The 26,729-nt window shown below is 35.6% G+C and overlaps 1 protein-coding gene across 4 annotated transcripts in view; it reads left to right on the top strand.

Moving 5' to 3' along the window:
- RB1CC1 (RB1 inducible coiled-coil 1) overlaps positions 1-26,729 on the top strand; it is a 90,953-nt gene that overhangs the window by 49,728 nt on the left and 14,496 nt on the right. For 2 of the 4 annotated variants that reach the window (XM_048212387.2, XM_026516482.4), the window contains exons 9-18: positions 296-480; positions 647-833; positions 918-999; positions 1,240-1,301; positions 2,648-2,751; positions 3,192-3,318; positions 3,406-5,306; positions 17,245-17,389; positions 19,610-19,718; positions 19,817-20,057. In XM_048212387.2, the coding sequence (XP_048068344.1) occupies positions 296-480; positions 647-833; positions 918-999; positions 1,240-1,301; positions 2,648-2,751; positions 3,192-3,318; positions 3,406-5,306; positions 17,245-17,389; positions 19,610-19,718; positions 19,817-20,057 (3,143 nt within the window). Of the gene's footprint in view, positions 1-295; positions 481-646; positions 834-917; positions 1,000-1,239; positions 1,302-2,647; positions 2,752-3,191; positions 3,319-3,405; positions 5,307-17,223; positions 17,390-19,609; positions 19,719-19,816; positions 20,058-26,729 lie in introns of all 4 variants that reach the window. The other 2 variants (XM_026516480.4, XM_026516481.4) reach the window with 1 other exon arrangement.

Raw genomic sequence — 26,729 nt, 5'->3', positions numbered from 1 at the left:
ATGGTGTAGTAGGAGTCTAGACACATAGGTTCTAGTTCTAATTTGACTATTAAGTGTGTCCTTGGATAAATTACTCTGTCTTCCCAGTTGGTTTCTTCCCCCCCCCCCCCAACATGAACATATCTACATTCAGGATAGTAGATTTTAAAATCTTCATTGAAACCAGGGTTACTGGGGACCATTCATTTTACTTCACGAAGAACAGTTCATGTTTAACAAAGATTTTCCTCTTAAATGAATGTTGATGTCTTACATGAAACAAAGTTAATTTCTTTTAAAATATTTTCTCTCAAAGGGATTTTTAGCTAATCAGATGAGAGCTGAAAACTTGAAGGATGCATCTGTCTTACCTGATCTGTGCCTGAGTCATGCAAATCAGTTGATGATTATGTTGCAAAATCATAGAAAACTGTTGGATATTAAACAGAAGTGTACCACTGCCAAACAAGAACTAGCAAATAACCTACATGTCAGACTGAAGTAAGTGATTCTCTTACATCTAATTTTGGATGTTTAGAAGTGATTTTTTAAATTTCTGCCAAGTATTGGAGTCATTTTCTCTTATCATTATACTGAAATACTTGTTTGGTTGATTAATTTGGGATTAGATTATTTTTATAGTTTGTGTCTCAATTTTATTCTGTAGGTGGTGTTGCTTTGTAATGCTTCATGCTGATCAAGATGGAGAGAAATTGCAAGCTTTGCTCCGCCTCGTAATAGAACTGTTAGAAAGAGTCAAAATTGTTGAAGCTCTTAGTACAGTTCCTCAGATGTACTGCTTAGCTGTTGTTGAGGTTGTAAGGAGAAAAATGTTCATAAAACACTACAGGGAGGTATGCAAGTTGAATTCTCTTTTCATTGTGGATAAGCCTTAATGAATTGGTGTGTGATATTAATGTAAGCTTTCCTCCTCTTAGTGGGCTGGTGCTTTAGTCAAAGATGGAAAGCGATTATATGAAGCTGAAAAGTCAAAAAGGGAATCCTTTGGGAAGTTATTTAGTAAGTGTTCTTTTATTTTTAATGAAAAAAGCTGTAGATATGAATGTGTTCTTAAATAGCATGTATGTGATATTTACCATTGAAATCTGGAGAAACATTCCTTTTAAGGTCTGTAGAGTTGAATCCATTGTTAAAATTTAAATATGAAAAATTGTTAATTTGTTTTTCAAAAACCAGAGATTTTTTTCCCTCTGAAATATAAAGTTATAAAATAACCATATTGTTAATTTCTTTACACAGGGAAGTCCTTTTTAAGAAATCGTCTATTTAGGGGATTGGACTCCTGGCCCTCATCCTTTTGTGTATGTATTAATTGTCTAACCATGAGTAAATTTTGTATGTGTTCAAACCTTACTTCAGAACCTTATTTTCGGAAGCATATAGAATTTTTTTTATTAACATTAAAAATATTTTTGGTTTTAAAAGCCAGTTGTCATGAAACTTTATTAAAGTATATTCATAGTTTTTGATCAAGAGTTTTCATAACACAGGAGGATAAGCCACATTACTCTGTTAAACTGTTGATTGGTAGGAGTAGATTTTATTTTGTCTTTGTCCTTCACCCTTCTCTCATTCTCTTTATCTTTACCCTCCTTCTTTCTCTCCACCTCCCTGTCCTTTCTTTTCCTTTTGTCCTCTCCCCATTTCATTTTCTTCACCACTACCACCCTCATTTTATTCAGGTGTTTACAAATCAGAATAAGATGACTCTTCAGGTGGCCTTTGTTGAAACCCTGAAAAATAAGTTGTGTTTTTAAACCAGGATTACTGGGGACCATTCATTTTATTTCACAAAAAAAATGATTCCACGGGTCAAAGAAGTTTGGGAAATGCTATAGGTTTTTTGTTTGTTTTCTCTTCAGATGCACTGCTTAGCTATTAAACATGTTTCTGTACTGCAGGATTTCTTAGGCCATAAATGTATGTATTTTTTAACATCTAAGAATGAGCAATGTAATAGGGTTTCCCACACTCATTTATCTAGGACCCCTGTTTAATGAAGAGCATCTTGACATCTCTAAATCTGCTTCGGTAATGATTGAAACAATTGGTGTTACTTTAAAAGTTCTGTTTCTTGGCAATATTACAGAGAAATGGTAGGAATTACCAGGTAATTTTTTTTTTAAGAAGCCGAAATTGACTAAGATTTTGTATTTTTTAAAATAATGAAAAGATCAGGTGAAAGGCAAGGAAGGACCTGTTACATAGGAAAAAACTTTTTGCCATATTAAAACAACAAGGCATCCTAATAACTGATAGGAATAGACAAAGGGCTAAGACTAGAGAGATTTTCATGGTCATGTTATAAGTTAAAGAAAAATTTAAGAATAGCCTATGTGCTGGTGAAAAATGGGTTCCTTTAATGTTAACTGGATACTACTCCATTTTTAAAAAGCTGATGAGAAAGAGAGGAACAAGTCACATCAGTTGATCACCAACAGCTGTGGTTCCCAGTCATTTACAACTCAGAAAAATAGTATGCCATGTTGGTCATTTTTATTTTATTCTGTTTCTTACATGTCAGTAAATTACTTGTAGCATTTTTGCTTCTTTGTTATATTGAAATTATAGTAAAAAAGGATTTATAAATTTGTCCTGTATGTTTTTTGGGTTTTTTTGTTTGTTTGTTTGTTTGTTTTTGGTACAGACACAGAAGCCTCGAAAGTTTGACTGTGAACTTCCAGATATTTCATTAAAAGATTTACAGTTTCTTCAGTCATTTTGTCCTTCAGAAGTTCAGCCACTCCTCAGGTAAATATCATTAGTGTTTTTTACTTTAGTTACCATCGTAAAATGTTTCATTATTTTGGAGCTGTGGAAAGTAGCACCAATAATCTCAGGAGATGCCAGAATATAGAAATATTTTATGATAGACTGACTTTCCTATGCTGCTTTAGGAAATTTCTAGGGAATATGCAAATGATCAGAAAATGAAGATAAAGGAAATTAGTGCCTTACATGTAATTAATTTTTTTCTAGTGGTTACTCTGATTTTTTTGTATACTGTGGGAGATTTTTAATTCATCACTATAATGATTACGTCTTAGGCCTCTTAAGCTATTTCTGATGTTGACTGAAAGGGGATGATAATGTCCTATAGGTTTTTTTGACATAGATCGAAATATTTCATTGTAGGTATCCATCTTTTCATTGTGAAATCACAAATCTAATTTGGTTGCATTCTGTTTCAGGGTCCCCTTACTTTGTGATTTTGAACCTCTACACCAGCATGTACTTGCTCTACATAATTTGGTAAAAGCAGCACAAAGTTTGGATGAAATGTCACAGACCATTACAGATCTACTGACTGAACAAAAGGCAAATTAAGTTCTTTTAGGTGGTTTGTTTCATTAGTGTAAAATGTTTGTTGCTGCAGCTCTGTAAGCCTATCCCTCTCTTTTCCAGGCATCCATGAGTCAGACATCCCCACAGTCGGCTTCCTCACCAAGGATAGAAAGTGCAACAGGAATTGCAACTACTACCTCACCGAGAACTCCTCCGCCACTCACTGTTCAGGATCCCTTATGTCCTGCAGTATGTCCCTTAGAAGAATTATCTCCAGATAGCATTGATGCACATACATTTGATTTTGAAACTATCCCCCATCCAAACATAGAACAGACTATTCACCAGGTTTCATTAGACTTGGATTCATTAGCAGAAAGTCCTGAATCAGATTTTATGTCTGCTGTAAATGAGTTTGTAATAGAAGAAAATTTGTCATCTCCTAATCCTATTAGTGATCCACAGAGTCCGGAAATGATGGTGGAATCACTCTATTCATCTGTTATCAATGCAATAGACAGTAGACGGATGCAGGATACAAATGTATGTGGTAAAGAGGATTTAGGAGATCATACTTCTCTAAATGTCCAATTGGAAAAATGTCGAGTTGTTGCCCAAGACTCGCATTTCAGTATACAGACCATCAAGGAAGACCTTTGCCACTTGAGAACATTTGTACAGAAAGAACAGTGTGACTTCTCAAATTCTTTAAAATGTACAGCATTAGAAATAAGAAATATTATTGAAAAAGTAAAATGTTGTGTGGAAATAACACTAAATGAAAAACATCAAAAAGAACTGCAGTCTTTAAAAAGTGAATATGAAGGCAAACTTGATGCATTAGTAAAGGAAAGTGAAGAAAATGAAAACAAAATTAAAAAGCTGAAAGGAGACTTGGTGTGCCTTGAGGAGGTTTTACAAAATAAAGATAATGAATTTGCTTTGGTTAAGCATGAAAAGGAAGCTGTCATCTGCTTGCAAAATGAAAAGGATCAGAAATTGTTAGAGATGGAAAATATAATGCACACTCAAAATTGTGAAATTAATGAACTGAAACAATCACGAGAGATAGTGTTAGAAGACTTAAAGAAGCTCCATGTTGAAAATGTTGAGAAGATGCAGTTGTTGCGGACAGAACTTCAGTGCTTAGAGCAAAGTCATCTAAAGGAGTTAGAGGATGCTCTGCATGTCAGGCACACACAGGAGTTTGAGAAAGTTATAACAGACCACAGAGTGTCTTTGGAGAAATTAAAAAAGGAAAATCAACAGCAAATCGATCAGATACAAGAGTCTCACGCCACAGTAATCCAGGAAAAAGAACAACAGCTAGAGGAATTAAAACTCAAGGTTTCAGATTTGTCAGACATGAGATGTAAGTTAGAGGTTGAACTTGCGTTGAAGGAAGCAGAAACTGATGAAATAAAAATTTTGCTGGAAGAAAGCAGAGCCCAGCAGAAGGAGACCTTAAAATCTCTCCTTGAACAAGAGACAGAAAATTTGAGAACAGAGATAAGTAAACTAAACCAAAAGATTCAGGATAATAATGAAAACTATCAGGTGGGCTTGGCAGAACTAAGAACTTTAATGACAATTGAAAAAGATCAGTGCATTTCGGAGTTAATTAGTAGACATGAAGAAGAATCTGATATTCTTAAAGCTGAATTAAACAAAGTAACGTCATTGCATCACCAAGCATTTGAAATAGAAAAAAACCTGAAAGGAGAAATAGCTGAACTGCAGAGTAAATTGGATGCAGAATTGAGTGCTCTTGAAAAACAAAAAGATGAAAAACTCATCCAACAGGAAGAGAAGTATGAAGCTACTATCCAGAAACTTGAGAAAGACAAAGAGGAACTTGTCATGAGCCAGGAACAAGACAGAGAACAGTTAATTCAGAAGCTTAATTTTGAAAAAGAAGCAGCTATTCAGACTGCCCTAAAAGAGTTTAAATTGGAGAGAGAAACTGTTGAGAAAGAGTTACTAGAAAAAGTTAAACATCTTGAGAATCAAATAGCAAAAAGGTAAGAATTACTTTAAAAGTCTGTAATCATAAAATTAAAATACTGGTGATTCAAATTTTAATTGTGTATGTAATCACAGTACATTGATTTACTTACTTAGGCCAATATAGTAATCGGTATTTTTATAAAGTAAAATATTTTACTTTGTAGTCAGTGTTTCTTTCAAACATTTAAAAAATAACAGACCACATAAGCTCATTAGTGGCTTTAAAAATGGATGAGTTTCTTAGATTTCCAGAGAAATGATATTTTGAAAATTTCAAATGTCTTTCAGGCTTTCTTCCTTTTTTAATTCATTAATTTCCTTCTTTTGGTCTATTTGAAGTTTTTACCTAATTTCTTCTGTTGAAATTACTTTTTACCATTCTTTTTAAAAATTGCATATATATGAAAGATAACAGTTTCATCTGAGCAGTGCTTACTTTTTAATTAAAGAGTAAATTCTAAATTGGGGCTGAATGTTTCATCACTGTTATTTCCTTGATATTACAATTTTAGTTATTCCCTCAGTGGCTCAAAAGATAATGTTTTTAAATTCCGGGTTTTATACAGTGGTGGGTCTTTTTTTTTCTTTTTTTTGCATTTTAAATATTGTGGCTGTCTGATGTTACTACCTTTTGATCAGCGTTTCTGTTCTTTAAGCTTCAGTAAGGGGTTTTATGGCCTAATGAACAACTTCTAGAACATTATCAATTTGTTCTGTCATTAATTCTTCTGAGTGAATTATTTATAGGTTTGTATACCTTGTATTTTAACCTGTTTCTTGCTTTCTCACTTTTATAATCTCTTGTGATAGACTCTCTGCCGTGTAATATTTGTATAGTATTCAGTTAAACCTCCCACTCAGTTTTGAAGACATGAACTCTTCATGTATTCTGGGGGGATTGGAGGGTTTAATACAGGAATTAGGGCCTGCACAAATGTTTACAAAGCTGGGGGGAGCTAAGGTCAAGGGAATGATTTCTGAAAACCAGGAAAACTCTGGGTGAAATATCAGGAAAACAGATGCTGAAGTACCCACGAAAGCTGAGAATTATTCATGGCTCACTGCAAAGCTGCTGTAGCAATCAAGAATCTGTTCAAAGTCCCAGTAATGTGGCTCAGTCTGCAAGTTCTCAGTTACTTGACAGGAAGCTCCTGTGAAATTTCATCTGGGTGCACCTAGCTTTAGGGAGTAAGCCTGGACTGCTTTTCTGCTTTCCTTATCTTGTGCATATTCTTTTTATTGGCAAACTTGCAGTTAGAAGGGGATTCTGGAAAATAAAGCATCTCTGTAGTACAGTGCGGATGAGATTCTAGAAGAGGGATGAGAGCAGTGGCTGGATGATGACAGTCCAGCACTGTATATACCCTCCCCCATTTCCGACTCAGGGGTCTCTCAAGTCTGTTTTACCCATATTGAACTTCAAAATAAGGACACTTAAAATGCCTTGTTTCTGTTGGACATGATTCAGCTTATGTCTCTCATATCTCCTCAGTTAGCCTCTCCCTCTTCCAAAGGTGAGACTCAAACTAATGTCATTATAGCTATCCTTGAACTCTGTTCATTTATCTTTCTTTCTTTTTTTTTTTTTTTAAGATTTTATTTATTCAACAGAGATAGAGACAGCCAGCGAGAGAGGGAACACAAGCAGGGGGAGTGGGAGAGGAAGAAGCAGGCTCATAGCGGAGGAGCCTGATGTGGGGCTCAATCCCATAACACCGGGATCACGCCCTGAGCCGAAGGCAGACGCTTAACCGCTGTGCCACCCAGGTGCCCCTTCATTTATCTTTCTGCACAGACACAATATCTCTTTGATATTCCTTAGGTTAAATACTGAAATATAGGGTTAATTACAATTGTCACAACACTTACTACATACTAAGATACTGAGAGAAGGGGATAAAGATAAATTCATCCATATGCATAGGCTTAATTGTGGTAGTCTTTATTTCTGTAACTAGTTTCATAACCCTAGTAGGTATTTACAGCTTCCTTCTATTTTTTACCTTAGACATTACCTCAGCTGATTTTACTTGACCTGAAGAGACTGCCAATAATGATTCCTCCTGTAATACATTTGCTGTAGTTTCTCATTTGACTGTTTATCAATGGACGTGGCAGTGCAAGAGACACCCTAGAAAAGCTTCTGACTTCGGGGCATATTCCTCTGACTTACTGTGTAGGAACAACTGTTTCTCATTGATAGCTAAGTTATATAAATACATACTGCAGCTTCCTTCTTTGTGTGTTGATTCAGTGCTGAGATGAGCCCTGGGTATCTTTGTGGTAGCTTAAGCTTCCAGGTGAGTGGGACCCTGGTTGTATCTCCTGGTAAAGGAAATCTTTTCGGGGAAACTGAACTGGCACAGTCCAAAATTGTAGGGAAGAGAAGTAGAATTTTTGCTTTTGGCTCATTGAAATAATAGAGTAGTTATTCCAGTTTTTTTTTTCTTTTTTCAAATTTTTATTTAAATCCTCATTAGTTAACATGTGTTATTTCAATTTTTATCCTTGGTTCTCCAACCTACATATTCTAACTGGGAGAATTAGTTTCACATAGTAGTATCTGGTTAGGGCATGTACTGCATTCTTTACCCTAGCCATTCAAAATGACAGGGTGCCTGAGTGGCTCAGTCATTTAAGTGTCTGACTCTTGATTTCAGCTCAGGCCTTGCCCCTGACCATTTCTCCTCCTAGTAATTCCAAGTATACTGCTTGACATATTGCCACTAGGAAGATAGCCCTTCACTGTTGTTCTTTAGAGCCACTCCTCGGTGGGGCTCTAATACCTCAACTGTACTTTTGAGTAGTGTCAGTATATTTTGCAGAATCATGATGAAACCAGGCCTGCCAGTTTTTTTCACTCATACTCAATATCAGAGTCGTGATGGGAAGAAAGGAGGCAATGTAGCAGGAGAAAGCATCTTGGGAACCTGAATCTCTTGATCTATTTGTACCATACTTGTGCCATATTTTGTTGGGTCTCATGTATGCCACATCTAGCTTGTGATGGAATATTGCTGTGTATACCCAACTTTATGGTTTGATGGCTTAGACAACATTCACTTTATGATGGGCAGCTCAGGACTCACGGTAGCTTGGGAGACTGTGGTCAGTCTTTCAATCTCTGCAGACCCAGTAGCAAGCCATAACTGCTTTACAATAGGAAAATAGTTATGCATTTCAAAATTCCAAGGGTTTTAACTATGATTCTCCTGTAGGACTTGTCAAAAATTCTATACAGTATTCATTTCTGCTACAGACACTTCAAGCATCTTCTGGGAAGTGTGGCTCAGGGGGCAGAGCTATTTGCATGTTGTTCTGGGCCTTACATAGAACAGGGAGTTATTTCATAAATGAGTCAGAGCAGCATTCCCAAGTGTACTATGTATATTGCCTCCAAAATTCAGAGATGCTCACCTACAAGCAGCTTGTCCCTTCACTTTAGAGGGGACATCTCATATGACTGGACACTTAGAAATTCACTGTGCTGACAAACTCCTGAATTTTCGTGGTTTTTATTGCTCATCCTCTGGGACTCATGTGTCTTGCCCTGATAGCTGAGGTAGTTGCTACTTCCCTGTTTACTCGGCCTAACAAGCATAAATGCCCTAAATGTATTAGATTCGTATGATACCTTTTTTTTCCCCTTTTCCCCCCTCTCTCAGATTGGTATTGATATCTTGAGGAATAGCAAGAAGAGCAGTATCCCTGCCAACTAGATTTTAACAGAGAACTAGAGAACTGGTATAATCCAGAAATAAGACATTGGAAATGTGTTGCTGTTGCTGTAGGTAAAATCTAACTGTTGCTTGTGGTCTGTACTAGGGTTTGACAGACTGGCCTGTGGGAATCCAGCTTACTACTTGTTTTTGTAAACACATCTCTGTTGGAATACACAGATGCCCTTTCCTTTATCTATCTGTCGCCTGTGGTTGCTTTTGGAAGAATTGAGTAGGTGTGACAGATCATCACACTAACTAACACGTTTACTCTTCTTCCCTTTACAAAATGTTTGTCAGCCTCTAGTATATACTTACAGCTATGAAGAGGGAAGAAATCGCTAAGTCACTAGCTCCGTGTCAGGCAGTAGTGGCCTTGTTGATTTACTCCAGCAAAGAGGTCATATGTGAAATAACAGTTTTCTTGGAGTCACTACCTGATTAAATTTATGAGACTCCATTGCTTATTTTTGTATGTTTCCTACAGGACATATACTTAAGTTGAATAAGAAGTTATAGAAATTGCCCTTACATCATGTGAAATGAGAAACTGTTTTAGAGACTTTACTTGGTTTTTTTTACCATAATAGTTCCTCATTCCATGAGTGAGGAACCAATAAGGAGTCTCCCACAGTTGCTTCTATGTGTATTCCACTAGAGATTCTATAGGTAAGGATGTATTGTATTACTTGCCTATGGTAAAGGACCCACTGGACTCAAACTCCATTTATCACGTGGCTATCAGTAATCTCCTGGTGGACCACAGTAGCCTTAGAGCCCCCTTAGAGCCTGTATTCGTTTGTCCCCCAAAAGTTGGTTAATTACTTTTCCAGAATACACACTCAGCCTGAGCAGTGGGCACAGTTCCCTATGCTAAAGACTATAAAGAAGACAACATTATAAAACTTGGACACTGTAGTTGGTGACTGACTCAGAGCTTGGGATTAGGTGAGGGGTGGTGACTCTCTTTATTTAAATTAGCTCTCTGCGCACTAGATATTGAGGTTTTAAAAAACAGTTTTTAAAAAAAAGTTTTAGGGGTGCCTGGGTAGCGCAGTCGTTAAGCGTCTGCCTTCGGCTCAGGGTGTGATCCCAGCGTTCCGGGATCGAGCCCCACATCGGGCTCCTCTGCTGGGAGACTGCTTCTTTCCCTCCCACTCCCCTGCTGTGTTCCCTCTCTCACTAGCTGTCTCTTTGTCACATAAATAAATAAAATCTTTAAAAAAAAAAAAAGTTTTAATAATCCTTTATCATCCCATTCTGTTATGGCCCTGTGGTTAGCCAGTGCCAAAGATTTTTCTGGGTTATACCTTCTGATTGCTGCTCTGGATCTGCTGCCTGTAATAATACCACATCATGTCTCTGGTTAAGTGCCACTAATTGGCCTCTACCACTCCAGAATCCTGTCATTCCCATTTAATTCACTGAATTTCAGTGATTTCATCTCCCGCTGCTATCCCTGTCCTACAGAGCTTTCCGAAGTTGAATTTCTTAAAGCCTTGGTGAAGGGCATATTCTTTGGATCCTCCCAGGATATAAATAATAAATATCTTCCACTATGCCTATCACCATCATTCTTTGGATGCATTCCTCAAGACCAAGGATCCAGTAAATGTGTTCTTTAAAAAACTATTTTCTAAAATGAAAATAAGTGAGAAGAGTGCCATTTGTTTTATATATTTGCAGATCTCTTTAATGTTTGGCTTAATGGATTCTTGTATTTGCTTCTGCATCAAGTCTATTGCAATATCTTTTGATTAATGTATGATAAAAATTCAGCCTTTCACTTACATGTAATTAGAAAAAAGGAATATTTCAATAACTTTTTCATATACTTGTTGATGTTTCCTTGATACTAAATCAAAATCCAACAAATGATAATTTCTTAAACATTAGTTTCAGTATGGAATATGAAACTGCCAAATGGATTTTTTTCATGCTGTTTATGCTAATATCTGTTGAACTGTCTTGAACTTTGAGTGGCTGTTTTACTCATGCATAATTCTGTAGCACAACAAATTGGCCATTTGAAAAACACTAGTTCACTGAGTTATGCAGATCTGGTAAGTCCTGACATATTTTATTGACAGAAAAATCAGATGTGTTAATATACCTACCAATTTTATGAGAAAGATCTTAAGTACTGGAAAACTCTCAAACTCATAGTGGCAGTTATAAGTTTTCTAATTTTTTTTTCCCGTTTGGTGTTTTGGGTTTTGTTTTTAAGTAATTTCTGTGCCCAGTGTGAGGCTTGAACTCATGACCTTGAGATCAAGAATCACATGCTCTACTGACTAAGTCGGCCAGGTGCCTCAGGTTTTCTAAAATTTTAATTTATTTTTAGAGAGTCACTTTTTACCATTGGTAACAAATTCTGTTACTTGTTCATTGAAGTAACAAGCTCACATTGGTCATTTTTGAGAAAGTGTCTGTTAAAAACCCAAATCCAAATAACCAAGGATTGTCATTTTTCAAATAGAAATAGTAGAGCATAGGGACGCCTGGGTGGTTCAGTCGTTAAGTGGCTGCCGTCGGCTCAGGGCGTGGTCCCGGATTCATGGGATCAAGCGCAGCATTGGGCTTCCTCTCGCACTCCCCCTTCTTGTGTCCCCCCTCTCACTGGCTGTCTCTCTCTGTCAAATAAATAAAATTGGAAGGAAGGAAGGAAAAGAAAAGAAAAAGGAAAAGAAAGAACGAAAGAAAAAAAGAAAGAAAAGAAAAAGGGAAAGGAGGGAGGGAGGAAGGAAGGAAGGAAAGAAAGAAAGGAAAGAAAGAAAGAGGGAGGGAGAAAGAAAAGGAAAGGAAAAGAAGAGAAAGGGAGGGAGAAAGAAAAAGAAAAAAATAGAGCGTGAAAAAAGTAGCAAATTCAGCACACAGCAAAGCAATTATACAAGTACTTTTCTGTGAGACAAACGAAGTTCTTTATATGTACTCATTTCATCACTGAATACTGAAAAGGTGCATACTCAGTGGTAAAAATAGCAATTCTTACTACATCATGGATATTCCAAAATAAACCTGCCTTCTTCTTTTCCACTTTGAGTACCTTGATGTAAAGAAACAATGACTGAAAGTATGGTTTGGCACTATCATCTTTAATTTATGTTAAGGTGTCAGCTATTTTAGCATCTGTGCAAATGTCAACAAGGTGTAAGAGGCAAATACCTTAGTATTATTATGAAAATAGTTTTGGTCTTACTGATCCCTTGAAAGTGTTTCTAGTCTTACCCCCAGGGTTCTGTGGATCACACTTTGAGAATCATTGATAACAGAGACTGGTTGGCAAACTGTGTGTGAAGGGCCACATTGTAAATATTTTAGGCTTTGTCAGTGATATGGTTTCTATCTATGCTACTCAACTAGCAAGAGAGAAATGAGACAATATAAATGATTGGGTGTGGCTGTGTTGCATTAAAACTTTCAACACCAACAGGTAAAGGCTGGATCTGGCCTGTAGGCCATTGTTTTCCTGCGTGTGGTCTAGAATCTCATCTTTGCATCTTATTTTCTTTTAAAGTTGGCCATTAGATCCAGGTTTCAGGCAGTAAATCTAGCAAACTGTGAACATTGAATCTAGAGTCTCTGATTATTGTATCCATACAGATAATATTGGCCCAAGTTACCATTATGTTTGCCTTTCCTTTCCTAACTCTAAATGGATTTGTCCCCATACGTATTTCCTATATTGCTACCAGAATAAATAGAAAATTTTGCCGTTGCAATTCCTCCTTGGTTAGATTTTCAACTCCCCTGGGATCTGGGGATTTGAAAGTAGAGCTGGGTTGGGAGTAATTAAATAGTTAGGGGAGCCAGTTAAGAAGGATCAGTTTGTTGAGATGGGAACCACAGGCAAGGTGACACTAATCTTTTCAGATGAGGGAGTAAAGGCTGCTGCTGCTGTCAAGGAAGGCTTAGGCAGGGACAGCTGTGGCATTTCTAAAACCTTGCCACCTTTAGTCACCTGATGCACACAGCTATAGGTATCAGCTGTTCTGCCATGGAATGCCCTAATTTTCCAGAGTTCCATGTTGCACTGACAGTGAGGTCATTACTGCCTTTACATCGAAGCAGATCAGAGAATCAATTCCAGATTCCTGTCTTTATGCTTTCCCCCCAAGGATCATATTTGTATCTGTCAGGATTGATTATAGAAAACAGAATCTCTCTTAAATACTCCAGGATTAAAGGATTTAATACTAGGATTAGAACTTCTGTGAGTTTGGGGAAACCTAAGGGACATTGTAAAGGAGTTGCTCCCAGACCTGGAAATCTGGAGGTTCAAAGCTGTCTGAAGCACCAAAAGTGGGGGGCTAATCGGAAAATTGCCACAGTTTCTTGGAGACGCCCAATTGTATACTGTGACACCAGTGCAGGTAGTTCACTTGGAAACCCCTCACGAACTTAACAGCCCACATAGCTGGTCGTAGCCACTTCTACAAAATGACAAACTCTCTCTTTCTCTTAGCATTCCAGATCTTGTGTGGGTATCTTTCATTGGCAAACTTCAACTAAGAACTTATTGGGAAGGGGCTTCTGGGCAATATAGTTCTAGGCTTCTCTGTCATGCAGAAGAAACACTTGAAAAAGAATGAGGAAATCTTTGAGAAGAAATGATGCAGAGGTGAAGACATGGTCCAGCACACCTCCCTGCTTACCACCACTTGGCTGGTTGTGCATATGCCAGAAGCAGCATGGAGAGACCAACTGCGCAGAAGCATCAGCAAGATATAAATAAGAATATTAATTGTATCCGTAATGTTAAAGAACTCCCACAAGTCAGTTAGGGTATTCATTAGAAAAATGGACAGTCAGATCAATGAAGAAATACAAATAACCAATATGTGAATAGCTTTTCAGTCCACCTGGGATTAAGGAAATGTAAAATTAAAGTAAGATACATTTTTTCCTATATAACTGGGAAAAATTAAATCAGTAGTATACATTATTTTTAATAGGGGAAAGGGCTTTTTCATACACCTGAGTACAAAGAAAATGAGTCCAGTGTGTGTGTGTGTGTGTGTGTGTGTGTGTGTGTGTGTGGTTTGCAAATCTACCTACTACACTATTCATAGCTGTGCCTCCATGGAGTAGTTGATGTAGATCTGGGTGAGTACAGGAGGAGCATTTCAGTTTTATAATTTTAATCTCAAAAACGTTTTAAAAAACCCACAAAAAACCAGTATTTGTTTACTATGCCTTAATCTAATATAATTAATGATAGGAGATAGTTCATGCGTCATGATGGTCTAGTTTGTATTCAATGCAGATTTTCTAGTTCCTAGAAATGTTGGGTATAATAGAATCTTTTCTGCTAGCATACACTAATTTATTAATGGTGGAGTAACCTATTAACCAGATAAGATTTATATCAGGTTCTTTGTAAGGGCATGGAAATTTCCAACTGATAACAAATGTATTTGCTTCCTTCAGTTCTAATTTCCAGGCCTATTTAGGGTATTAACATAAGACAGGATTATGTAAATTTAGATTAAGGGGAGCAACCTGTATTGATAAATTTCTAGGTTTCTATGCCAGCATTGCTAGGTCAAATAATATTCTTAATTATTGAGATACTGTAACCTTTTCTTCATGCATGCCTTCCCTCCCACCCAGCACACAACGTATCTCTTTGCTCCCCAAAGAAAGTGAGGCCATGGTGCTATAAAAAACAAAACTTAACTCTACCCGTTGCTACGGTTAATTCCCCTTGATGACAGAGCCATTTGAGGTCATAGAGTAGTGTAAAATACAACAGAATGATGTGGCTAACAGTTCCCTGGGGCCTTTTCTAATGGGAGCCTCAAACAATGTGACATAGCATATATAACCACAAGAAATCCCTGTGCCCAACACAGTATAATTACTGGTTGTTCGTTGTGTCTTAAGCTCTCCTTTATTTGCTTTTGCTACCAAAAGACTTTTACCCTATGAGTCAGCATATACCTAATCATTTAATGTGCTCATTCTGGGTATTTGGAATGATTGTGTATTTACAAAGATACAATCAAAGATACATTCTTACGTGCCTAGAATATCTTTTCCCCTACCTGCCTCATCCTAGCACAGCCACTGACCCTTGAAGTAAAGGTAACATTTCCTCAGGGTGCACCAAGCAACCCAAAGTTACAAGACACCTAGAAATTATAAATACTACCCGTCTTTACGCATACATACATACACACACACACACACACAATTAGACCACAGTCTTACAGCATTGTTAGCATCCTTTCTCATGCTGAAACCTATCCTTCTTACTTTGTTATTGTGCTCCATTATTCTCACCAACATCCTCGCAACAGTCCTTTACAAACCTAAATTTATAGTCTGTCATTCTCTCTAGACAAAATTCTTTAATGACTTCACATTGTACTGCTAATAAAATCCAAAATGTTTTCTGTTCATGATCTGACTTCCCCCACTGCTTCTCTAACTTCATTCCTCACTATGGTCACCTTGCTTACCTGCCTGAAACCTGGCTTTTTGTTTTTCCCGTAACAGTTCGCTTGTCCTGTTAATTATAGGGATAATTCTTCAAAATATCTCTCTTACTTGCTAAAGGTAGACATTAGCCGAACAGTATTAAAGAAAATCTAATGCATAAACCCTGCCTATACCAATTTTAATCCTTAACACTTCATTGTTAGTATGTTGAGTCCATATTTATATTCTAGTTCCTGAGTAACACTTTGATTTATGTAGCTTGTCAGGTTTCCATCTGTGCTATGATTTTTACTTTCCATAGCCATACTTTCTCCTCTAGCCCTAAAGGAAAAACTTTGAAAACAAATCTTTTACCTTATCCTTTCTACTGCATTAGGGTTTAGGTGTTTCCCAGTTGAAACCTTTCTGTAAACTAGGAAGTCTCAGACTTTGATAGAGGTAGTATGTCTCTAACTGCGTATTTCATGTTTGGCCATTTAAAACCATCCCTTAGAAGAAAATGGGCAGCAAATTGATATGAATTACTAGATTTTATCAGTAAATTTGGAAGAATGAGTAAAAGAATCACAACAATTCTTTGTATGATTATCAGTTGCTGTAATAGTAATAGTATGATAATTTTATAGATTATGAAATTACATTGGGAAAAAATATAAGCAAACAAGTTCAGTATCCACATTGATTAGAAAATGCCTCTTGATGCCATGGGGCACCATGGCTCAGTGGGTTGCGTGTCTGGTTGAGCATTGCACTCCTAGTTTCAGCAGCCCCGCATTGGGCTCCGTCCTCAGCGCAGAGTCTGCTTGTCCTTCTCCCTCTGTCCCTCCCCCCTGCTCATCTCTCTCGCTCTCAAATAAATTTTAAAAATCTTCAGTCTGCCTCCTGATTCCAAAAACATTAAAATGTAATTTAAAATTGTGTAAGTGTACATTTAAAGCAATCAATTGACTTAGTCACTAAAATAGTTTGGGAATATTTGCTAACATGGCAGCCTGATTCCTGTGGTTTAACATATTTGTAACTCCTTTGGTGGGATTATCTACTTCATGGGCAAACTTTTTTGATGTAAAAGATTATTAGGTTGAAAGCAGATAAAATTAACTTCTGTATCAGAAATTATAATACTTACTAACTTGTGTTTGTGGTTTTTCTCCTTGCCTTATCCTCTTTGGTACTTTGTCAGCAACCCCTTAGGGGGTAGCTAGTTTTGAGGGAAGTGAATATGAATTATGAATATGTAGATTCGCTGTATGAACATTTAACTTCCTTTTAGTTTCGTGTTATTTGTTCATTAGTTAACAAAATGAACCAAAATCTATTTAAAAATTAAGGACTTTTCAATGTATGTGATCCTCACCTATGTGTTTCTTTTCTTCTCTCTCTTTAGTGTACATTACAGTTCTGAGATTACCAGAACTGATGTTGAAGCTGAGCTCTTGAGAGGCATATTGATTTTTTATATTGAAAACATTCCCAATGCTGGTAGAAGCAACTTATCCTGAATTTATCAAATATAATCATTATAGTCATTCACCGTGTTGGTGTCAGTATATAATCTCTGTTAAACTTTTCCCTTTTACTTGCTTCCCTTTCCTTGGTAGATAAAAAGGGTGGAGGGTTACATAGAAATATCTCTAACAGCAATTAATTACTGTTAGGTTTAAGGAAGATACACAACCTTTCTGATGTCACCTAATTGTGATATTTGGTATATTTATGATTATATGTTATTTTCAAAAAAATTTTAATACCATATGTAATTTTCAAGTCTTGCCATTGAATCTGCCAGAGAAGATTCTTCAAGCCTAGTTGCTGAACTTCAAGAAAAGCTTCAGGAAGAAAAAGCAAAGTTTCTAGAACAACTTGAAGAGCAAGAGAAAAGAAAGAATGAAGAAATGCAAAACGTTCGAACATCTCTGATTGCTGAACAACAGGTATATTCTCCCCCACCCTAGTTTCATTTATTTCAGGTCTAAAGAAGATAAACATAAATTAACAAATAAAAAATTTTTGTGTAACTGGGGGCATCGTACATCTTAGATACGAGTTTCCTGCATTGAGCCTGATAATATTTATTAAATATCTTCATGGTAAAAGCATTTTCGATTCAGATTAGTTTTTTGTAAAATGAAAGTCCTTCTACTACTTCACACATGATATTTGAATTTTTCCCCCTAAGCTCTCAAATTTTATTATTCTGAATTACATGCTGATCATTACAAATTTCTTGTACTTTCTATAATTTTTATCCATGTGACAGACTGCTGGTACATAATTATGGACTACTGTTGAATTTTGTTGATTAACCTTATTAATAATATTGAAGAATGTTGAGAGGGTAAAGCTTGTGAGGGAAGCACAGGCACAGACCACTAAGGACTAGGTTGCCTTATTCAGGAGCTCGTGCTTCACCTCACATACCTGGATGACAGCAGTTGGAGAGAAAATAAAGGAGTGCAACAATTAGATTTATACTTAATCAGCATTGCCTGCTGGGGTGGGGAGAAAGAGTGGAGCACTGTCAGACATGGGCAACTTTGGGGACGATGGATGTCTGCTGAGAGCTCAGGCCAAGGAGAATAGTGACCTGCTTTTTTTACCCCAAATAATGCTTTTCTGAAACAGGTACATGTTATAGTTGATAAACACATTTGTTTAATATATGTGGTATTTTCCTTTTCCTGTAATGGTGTGATTACATTAATGTCTTTGTAGAATTCAAGAAAAGTATAGTAGTATAGTTCTAAACCTGTAGGAACTTTACATTTTAAGTTTTAAGGCCTGGGGAAATAAAGAAGAGTTTGAAAAGGGGAATAAGAAAGAGTAACCAGAAAAAGGAAAAGTGTGGCTTTATAGAAGCCATTGAAATGAAGTGTTCAGGGAGGTGAAGTAGCAACCAGTTTTAAGTAAGAATTACCAATGAAGAGATCATTAATGATGTCTCTGTTTTTAAAAAATCTGAGGTTGTACATTCCTTTGTATAATTTATTCTATATAAAATGTATCTTGCACTCGTTTGCTTTCTCTGTGAGGTCTTTTATGAGCTTTCATTTCCAAAAATAAGTAGGGGACGAATTAATTAGGTAAAATATGCTATTGTAAATATTTGGGATGAATTAACTGACTGAAACACACTGTTATAAATATTAATTTTATATAGATACATAAAATATAGAGAAATGGCTTAACAAAAGACATCATAAATGTTCCTTTTGAGACATCTTCATGTATGCTTTCTGGCTAGAAATGATATTTAACTCAATCTTTAATTAATTTTGATCTAAAAATGCCATATTCTTATTAAGTCTCCCAGGTTTTAGCAGTATTGGCATTATACATTGAAGGATCATAGATTATTAATTTTGGAATTGGAAATGCTGGGCAGATGGGAAGAGTCTGTTTAGATTATTTACCATTCATCTATTGCTTTTAAGTTTAAAGAAGATCTTAATGGACGTCTTATAAATGAAACTGTTAACAATTCAGTAATCTTTATAAAAGAAATTGCAGTTAGAATTGCCATATAGGCTTAATGTGATCTGTGCAGGCACTTTGATACATGAGCTTCACAGTAGGAAAGTTTTTATAAAAAACTAAAGGTAACAAGTCCAGTTAGTATTAACCAGGTGTGCGGTGGCTATTGCAAATGTCCAGAAAAGAGAAGATGGGATAAAGTCATCTCTATAAAATATTTCTGTGGTAATCAAGACTTAGCCAAAGAGAAAAGGAAGATTCCAGAAGCAGGAAGATTATTAAAGAAAAAGTAAAGTGTGTAACAGCACTTACTGTTTTCTTTCATTCTTTCCTTCTTTTCTTTTTCTTCTTCTTTTTTCTTTTCTTTTCTTTTCTTTCTCCCTCCCTCCCTTCCCAATTTTAAAATCATCTGCTAGTGCTTTTCCTTTGACAATAATGAGAAAATAGAATTCATTTTCAAGGTATTAAATTGGAGCATATCTTAATATGGAACCTCAGGACAACACAGTCACATTGTATTTTCCACAGTAGAGCGTTCTTATTAAAAAATGAACATTTATGAATTGCACTTTATCTTCTCCACATACAAATGCACCATGCAAAAATATTTGCTAGTTTCTTTAGGCCTATCTGCTGTGTACATGCAGGTGATTTAAGTAGTTGTCATTCTCTCGTTCCAGACCAATTTTAACACTGTTTTAACAAGAGAGAAAATGAGAAAAGAAAACATAATCAATGATCTTAGCGATAAGTTGAAAAGTACAATGCAACAGCAAGAGCGAGATAAAGGTTAGTAATGTTTCATAATATATTTTTAACTCCTTTTTAAAATTAATAAAATCACATGAGATGTATTATAATGTTATCTCAACTTGGGGGGCCTTCAGATTTGATAGAGTCACTATCTGAAGATCGCGCCCGTTTGCTTGAGGAAAAGAAAAAACTTGAGGAAGAAGTCAGTAAGTTGCGTAGTAGCAGTTTTGTTCCTTCAGCGTATGTAGCTGCAGCCCCAGAACTTTATGGAGCTTGTGCACCTGAACTCCCAGGTGAAACAGAGAGATCAGCCATGGAAACGCAAGATGAAGGAAAAGTGGATTCAGCAATGGAAACAAGCATGATGTCTGTACAGTAAGTACATGTCTTCAACTGCCTTAAGTAATACAGGCTTTTAAACCACTAGTGCACTTCTTTAAGCTACAAGCTGTAAAGATAGGAAATATATGTAGCATTCCTGGTTGCCCACTGCCCATATTTCTGAAAATTGTGCCATTTAAGTTCGTTTAAGTTATAAATTTGAGAAATATCTTAATACAGACGATTGTGTATATATATATACATATATATATATATATATGAATCACTTCAGCCTGTTTTCATACTTCATATGTGCACCAAAGTTTTCATAGGCTGCCAGGATAAGGATCACTGCAGTAGTGTCAAGCTGTTTTTATTTACAGGAAGTATTTAAATTTTGAGGTCCATTACCTAGGAGGAAAAGGTGTTACTGTAGTAATAAATATATTTATTTTGGTGAGTGTTCATTGGGTTGGGGAAGGCAGGGGAGTTTTTTGAAAAGTAAAAATGTATGCAGCTTTCTGTTTAGTTTAAAAGAAAGGAGTAGAAACTGGTTAACTTGAGTCTTGGAAAGATATAAGGCTTTAAGAATATAAGTGAAAAATGGAGCAAATAAACTAATTCAAAAAGGCAAGGCAGAAGCGTCTAAAGAGCCCATGGTAATTAGAAAACATAAATGACAGAAATAAGTCAAAATATGTGAAAAGTTAGGGATGCCTGGGTGGCTCAGTCGTTAAGCGTCTGCCTTCAGCTCAGGGCGTGATCCCAGGGTCCTGGGATCGAGCCCCACATCGGGCTCCCTGCTCTGCTGGGAGCCTGCTTCTTCCTCTCCCACTCCCCCTGCTTGTGTTCCCTCTCTCACTGGCTGTCTCTCTCTCTGTCAAATAAGTAAATAAAATCTTAAAAAAAAAAAATCTGTAAAGTTAATTAACCTACCACAACAAAATCTCTCAGGGGAAAAAGGTATCCAATTGAATTCTACATATGAAAAGCACCTAAAGAAAAATGATAAGGGAAAGAATATATAAAGCATTCAAAGCAAAAGGTTTTTACAAGTTTAAGAAAAAGTTTCATGTGTAGAGAGGGCAAATTTTACCATAAGCAATTGGTTGTTACTTGTAGATGCTTGAAAATAGGACTTTGATCAATTGTGTATGAATGAAAAATGGATTAAAACTAGAATGAGAACTTTTCAGAGCCACAGTAACAGAACTTCTTCCTCTCAGGACACAATGAAGTAAAAAATAAAGCAATAGAGAAACAGTTAGGAAAATTCACTATATACCAGATCATAAAGGAAGTCTCAAAGTTCTAGATATTGATATAATTCCGGCCACTAAACATAAGCAGTTGAAAATCAGAAGTTGATACATTTGGAAATTTGAATATCTATATATTCAACATCGGTGTTGATAAGAAAATGGAAATTTAGTTGTTTAATAATCTAAACAAGGGTACCAAAAAATGAGTGATATAATGAAGGTGGTAACACTGGAAGAATTATATAATCTGAAGTATGTATTAGAAAATGAAATTGATAAAAGTATACGAGCCATGATAAATAAAATATCAAGCAAAGAGAAGGTGCAAGTAAATACGTGGAATGAATAGAACCATAACCACAGGTATGGTTTTAAAACTTATAGAGAATAAGATAAAAAGGTTAATCTCATTTGAATATAAGTGTAAAAAATCCAAAAGACAATTTCAACATTTCAGATACAATGGAGTATTAAGATGATCATTATGACTCAATGGAGTGTTTCAGGAATGCGATAATAATTAAGCCTCAGAATATCTCGGTGTAACCATATTCACTGATCACATGAAAAGGATTATGTGATTATCTGGATACAGAAATGACAACTGATAAAAGTCAGTGCCCATTAAAAATATTTTTTTAAAAACTTAGCAAACTAGGAATAGAGGGGAACTTTCTTAGTTTGAGAGCGTATACATGAGACACTTAGAGCAAACATATTCAATGTCGAAACATTTAGAGGCATTTTCCATAATTTTAGGAAGCATGCCAGAATGCCAGCTGTTATCATCATTATTCTGCAAGACAGTAAACATTAAGATTGGCAAGTAAAGTCTTAACTGTCACAATTTCATGATAATATGCTTTTCAAACCACATAGACCTAACAAACTATTAAAAATAATAAGACTACACATCAGAATGTATGTCATAAATATATCAAAATAGAGCAGTTTGCATATATTTATCAGCAAAAGCTGATTTGAATGCGTATGTGTGTATATATATACATATATGTATGTATATGTGTATACATGTGTGCATGTGTGTGTGGGTGTATGAGATCCCAATGAAAATTTAAGGAAATAATTTGTTAGTAATGAATTTAAGAAAAAAATGTGCAAGACCCTTGTGGAGAAAGCTGTAGAACTTTATAAAAGATATTAAAAGGCTTGAATGTTAAAGATGGATGGAAATACAGTATTGTAAAGATACTGTTTTCTCATCAGATTTATTCAGTTATTTAATCTATGTGCAACAGAAATTTCAACAGGATACGTAGGTAAAATTTGATGTTGATTGTGAAAATTCATATAGAAAAATAAGTGTGCAAAAACAGTTGATAACATTTTCAAAAAATATCAGTGACTAGGAATTTATCCTGCTGGGTGTTAAGATATAGTCTTAAGCTATATAGATGATAATTAACTTTATATATTGTTGATAAAGTCACAGGTAAATAGATTACTAGAATTGGTTGTCTTGAATAAACCCATGGATGTATGGAAATTAATGGCATTTTAAATCAGTTTGGAAAAAGACATGAGACATTGGAGTAACCTATATTTTATATTATATACCAAAAACTATTATAGATGTGTAAAGACTGAAGATTTTTAACATACAGTATTTCTTAAAGTAGACTACTTTGAATGTGGAGTAAGGAAGTACAAGGAAAAGACTAATAAGTGTTAAATCAAAATTTCTCTCTTCCTTTCTCTGTCTCTCTCTTACAAATACACACAGAAATTTTTTAATTTGATGGATATATCTAGTTCCTTGGTTGCGGTGGTGGTATGAGTGTATGCATATGTCTAGACTCATCAAGATGCATAAATGAAATGTGCAGATTTTTGCGTGTATCAGTTATTATACCTCAATGAAACTAAGAAAAAGAAAGAAAATCGAAGCTAGGGCTGATAATGCCAACTTGGTCCTTTTCTAATTGCTTGTTAAATGTGCTAGGTTTCTACTTATTTCAGCCTACTTTAGGAATTCCCCCTTAATTTTCTATTTGTGTTTCTAAAGTTATTTAGACTTCCTAAAGTGTAAGTAACTAACTGCTTATTTTAGAAAAATTAAAAATAGTAATTTAGCAGTCATTCTTCAAGTTCCTTTTCTAAATAAGCAATATCAGAACTGGCAATAAACTCCTTAGGAATTAAAACCTTAGAACCCTTCCGAGAACCCTTCCGAGTCCTACTGAATGAGAAACTCCACATCGAATTCAGTTCTAATACATTAAGAAAATATCTCCTAACTATCAATGCAGATACTCTCAACAAATACGAATTGTAAGCCAAATCCAGCAGTACATAAAAGGGATTCTTACTGGGTTTATCCCAGTAATGCAATATTGGCTGAATATTTAAAAATTAGTTTATGTAATATACCATATTAGTATCAATAAAGAGAAAGCATTTAAACACTCAATAAAGTAAAAGTAAGCTGAGTAAGAGAACTTCCTCAGCTTAATAAAAGGCATCTAAGAAAGCCCACAGGTAAAATCATACTCGGTGATGAAAGAATGAATGCTTTTCCTATAAAAATCAAGAAGAAAAAGATCAGTTGAGGTTCTTCTATAAAGGGCATTCAGGCAAGGAAGAGAAATTACAGGCATCCATTCCATACTGGAAAGGAAGAAATAAAACTATCTCTATTTGTATCTATAACATGATCTTGTATATTGACAATCTCAAGAATTTCACTAAAATCTAAATACTTAAGAATAAATTTAACAAAAGAAGTTCAAGACTCATACACTGAAGGTTATAAAACATTGTTGAACAAAATTGAAGACCTAAAAAGACAGCCCATGTTCATTGATTGAAAGATTTAATCTTGGAACACCTGACTGACTCAGTCTGTAGAGCATACGACTCTTGATCTCAGGGTTGTGAGTTCAAGCCCCACGTTGGGTGTAGAGATTACTTAAAAATGAGATCTTAAAAAAAAAAGGAAGACTTAATTTTGTTGAGGTAGCAATACTCTTGTGATCTGCAGATTCAATACAATATTGCTGTTAAAATTTGCCTTTTTCTCAGAAATGGACAGTGGGTCCTAAAATTCATATGGAAATGCAGTGAACTCAAAATAACCAAAACAATATGCAAAAAAGAAAAATGAAATTGGAAACACACACATCTTTACTAGAAAAATTAATACAAAGCTAGGGCAATCAAGATAGTATGGCCTGATCTATATACATGTGTTTATATATCTATAGATGTGAATGTATATGTGTATTGAAATAGAATTGAGAATACAGAAATTAGCCCTTATATTTATAGTCAGTTGGACCTTTGCATTATGGCCAAAGGTGCCAAGACAATTCAGTGGAGAAATAATAGCCTTTGATTCAATAAATGCTGCTGGGACAGGTGGATATCCACATGCAAAAGAATGAAATTGGATCTTCTATTTACAAGACAACTTAACAAAATAGATCACGGACTTAAATGTAAAAGCTAAAATTACAAGTAAGTCTTTGTGACCTTACGTTAGGCAAATCCTCTTCCTGCAAGAATTAACATTTAGAAGATAAAATTCCTGCCTCAGTCAAGTTGCTTAAAATGTAATTAGGGAATTATACATGAAGAAGAATTTAAAACATTAAATTACAACACTACATTACAGCTAATACCAGACCTACAAAGAATCATAAGAGAAACTATGTACAATTATTCCCAACAAACTGGACAATCTAGAAGACATGGATACATTCCTAGAAACAAACAACCAAACAAGACTGAATCATGAAGAAATAGAAAATCTGAACAGGCCAATTAATAGTAAGGAGATCGAATCTGTAATCAAAAACGTCCCAGGAAAGAAAGTCCAGGACTGGGTGGCTTCCCTGGTGAATTCTATCAAACATTTTGTAAAGAAGAACTAATACCAAACTTCCTGAAACTATTCTAAAACTTAGAAGAGGAAAGAACTCTATTGAACTCATTATATGAAGCCAGCATTACCCTGATACCAAAACCTGACAAGGGAGGGAAAAGAAAAATACAGAGCAATATCCCTAATGAACAGAAGCAGAAATCCTCAGTAAAATATTCGTAAACTGAATTCAGCAGTACATTAAAAGGAGTATACGGGTGCCTGGGTGGCTCAGTTGTTTAATAATCTGCCTTTGACTCAGGTCATGATCCCAGGGTCCCAGGACTGAGTCTCACATCAGGCTCCCTGCTCAGCAGGGAGTCCTGCTTCTCCCTCTGCCCTTCATCCATCTCGTGCTCTTACTTGCTCTCTCTCAAAAAATAAAATATTTTTTGAAAAAAAGCATACACCGTGATCAAGTGGGATTTATTCAGGGATACAAGGGTAGTTCAGTATCTGCAAATCAGTGTGATACACCACATTAATAAAACGAAGGATGACAATCATTTAATCATTGCAATATACGAAGAAAAAGCACTTAATAAAATTTCCAACATCCTTTCATGATAAAAACTCTTAACAAAGTGGGTATAGAGTGAATGTACCTCAATAAGAAACCCTATATGAGGGTTGTACTATATGTACTATATGTACCTATATAAGAAACCCACATCATACTCACCAGTGCAAAGCTAAAAGTTGTTAAAATCAGGAATAAGACAAAGATGCCCACTCTTGCCCGTTTTATTCAACATAGTGTAATGGAGTACTAGCCAGAGCAATTAGGCAAGAAAACGAAATTTTAAAAACCCCAAATAGGTAAGGAAGAAGTAAAATTATCTCTTTGCAGATGACATGATGTTATATGTAGAAAACCCTAAACACCACCAAAAACTGTTAGAACTAATCATAAATTCAGTAAAGTTGCAGGACATGAAATCAGTAATGTTTTTATATGCTAATGAACTAAAAAAGAGATTTGAGGAAACAATCCCATTTACAGTTGCATCAAAAAATAAAATAGCTAGGAATAAATTTAACCAAGGAGGTGAAAGATTTGTACAGTGAAAACTATAAGACATTGGTGAAATTGAAGACGACACAAAAATAAATGGAAAGGTATCCTGTATTCATGGATTGCAAGATTAATATTGTTTAAAATATCTACTAACCAAAGCATTCTGCAGATTTCAGGCAATCCTATCAAAATTTATATGGCATTTCACACAGAAATAGAAAAGAGCAATCCTGAAATTCACGTGAAGCAACAAAACACCCTGAGTAGCCAAAGCAGTCTTGAGCAAGAGGAACAAAGCTGGAGACCTCACACTTCCTGATTTCAAACTGTATTACAATGCTGCTCAATGAACAGAATGGAGATTCTAGAAAGCAAACCCCATATATTAGGCAACTAAAATTTGACAAGGGAGCAAAGAAAACTAATGGGGAAAGGATAGTATCTTCAATAAATTGTGTTGGGAAAACTGGATAGCTACATACAAAAGAATGAAATTGAATCCCTGTGTTACATCATACACAAAAATCATCTCAAAATGGATTAAAGACTTGAACATAAGACCT

The sequence above is a fragment of the Ursus arctos genome, unplaced genomic scaffold (genome assembly GCF_023065955.2).
Source record: "Ursus arctos isolate Adak ecotype North America unplaced genomic scaffold, UrsArc2.0 scaffold_6, whole genome shotgun sequence".
In the NCBI taxonomy this organism is placed as follows: Eukaryota; Metazoa; Chordata; class Mammalia; order Carnivora; family Ursidae; genus Ursus; species Ursus arctos.
This window is presented reverse-complemented; position numbering and strand designations above follow the sequence as displayed.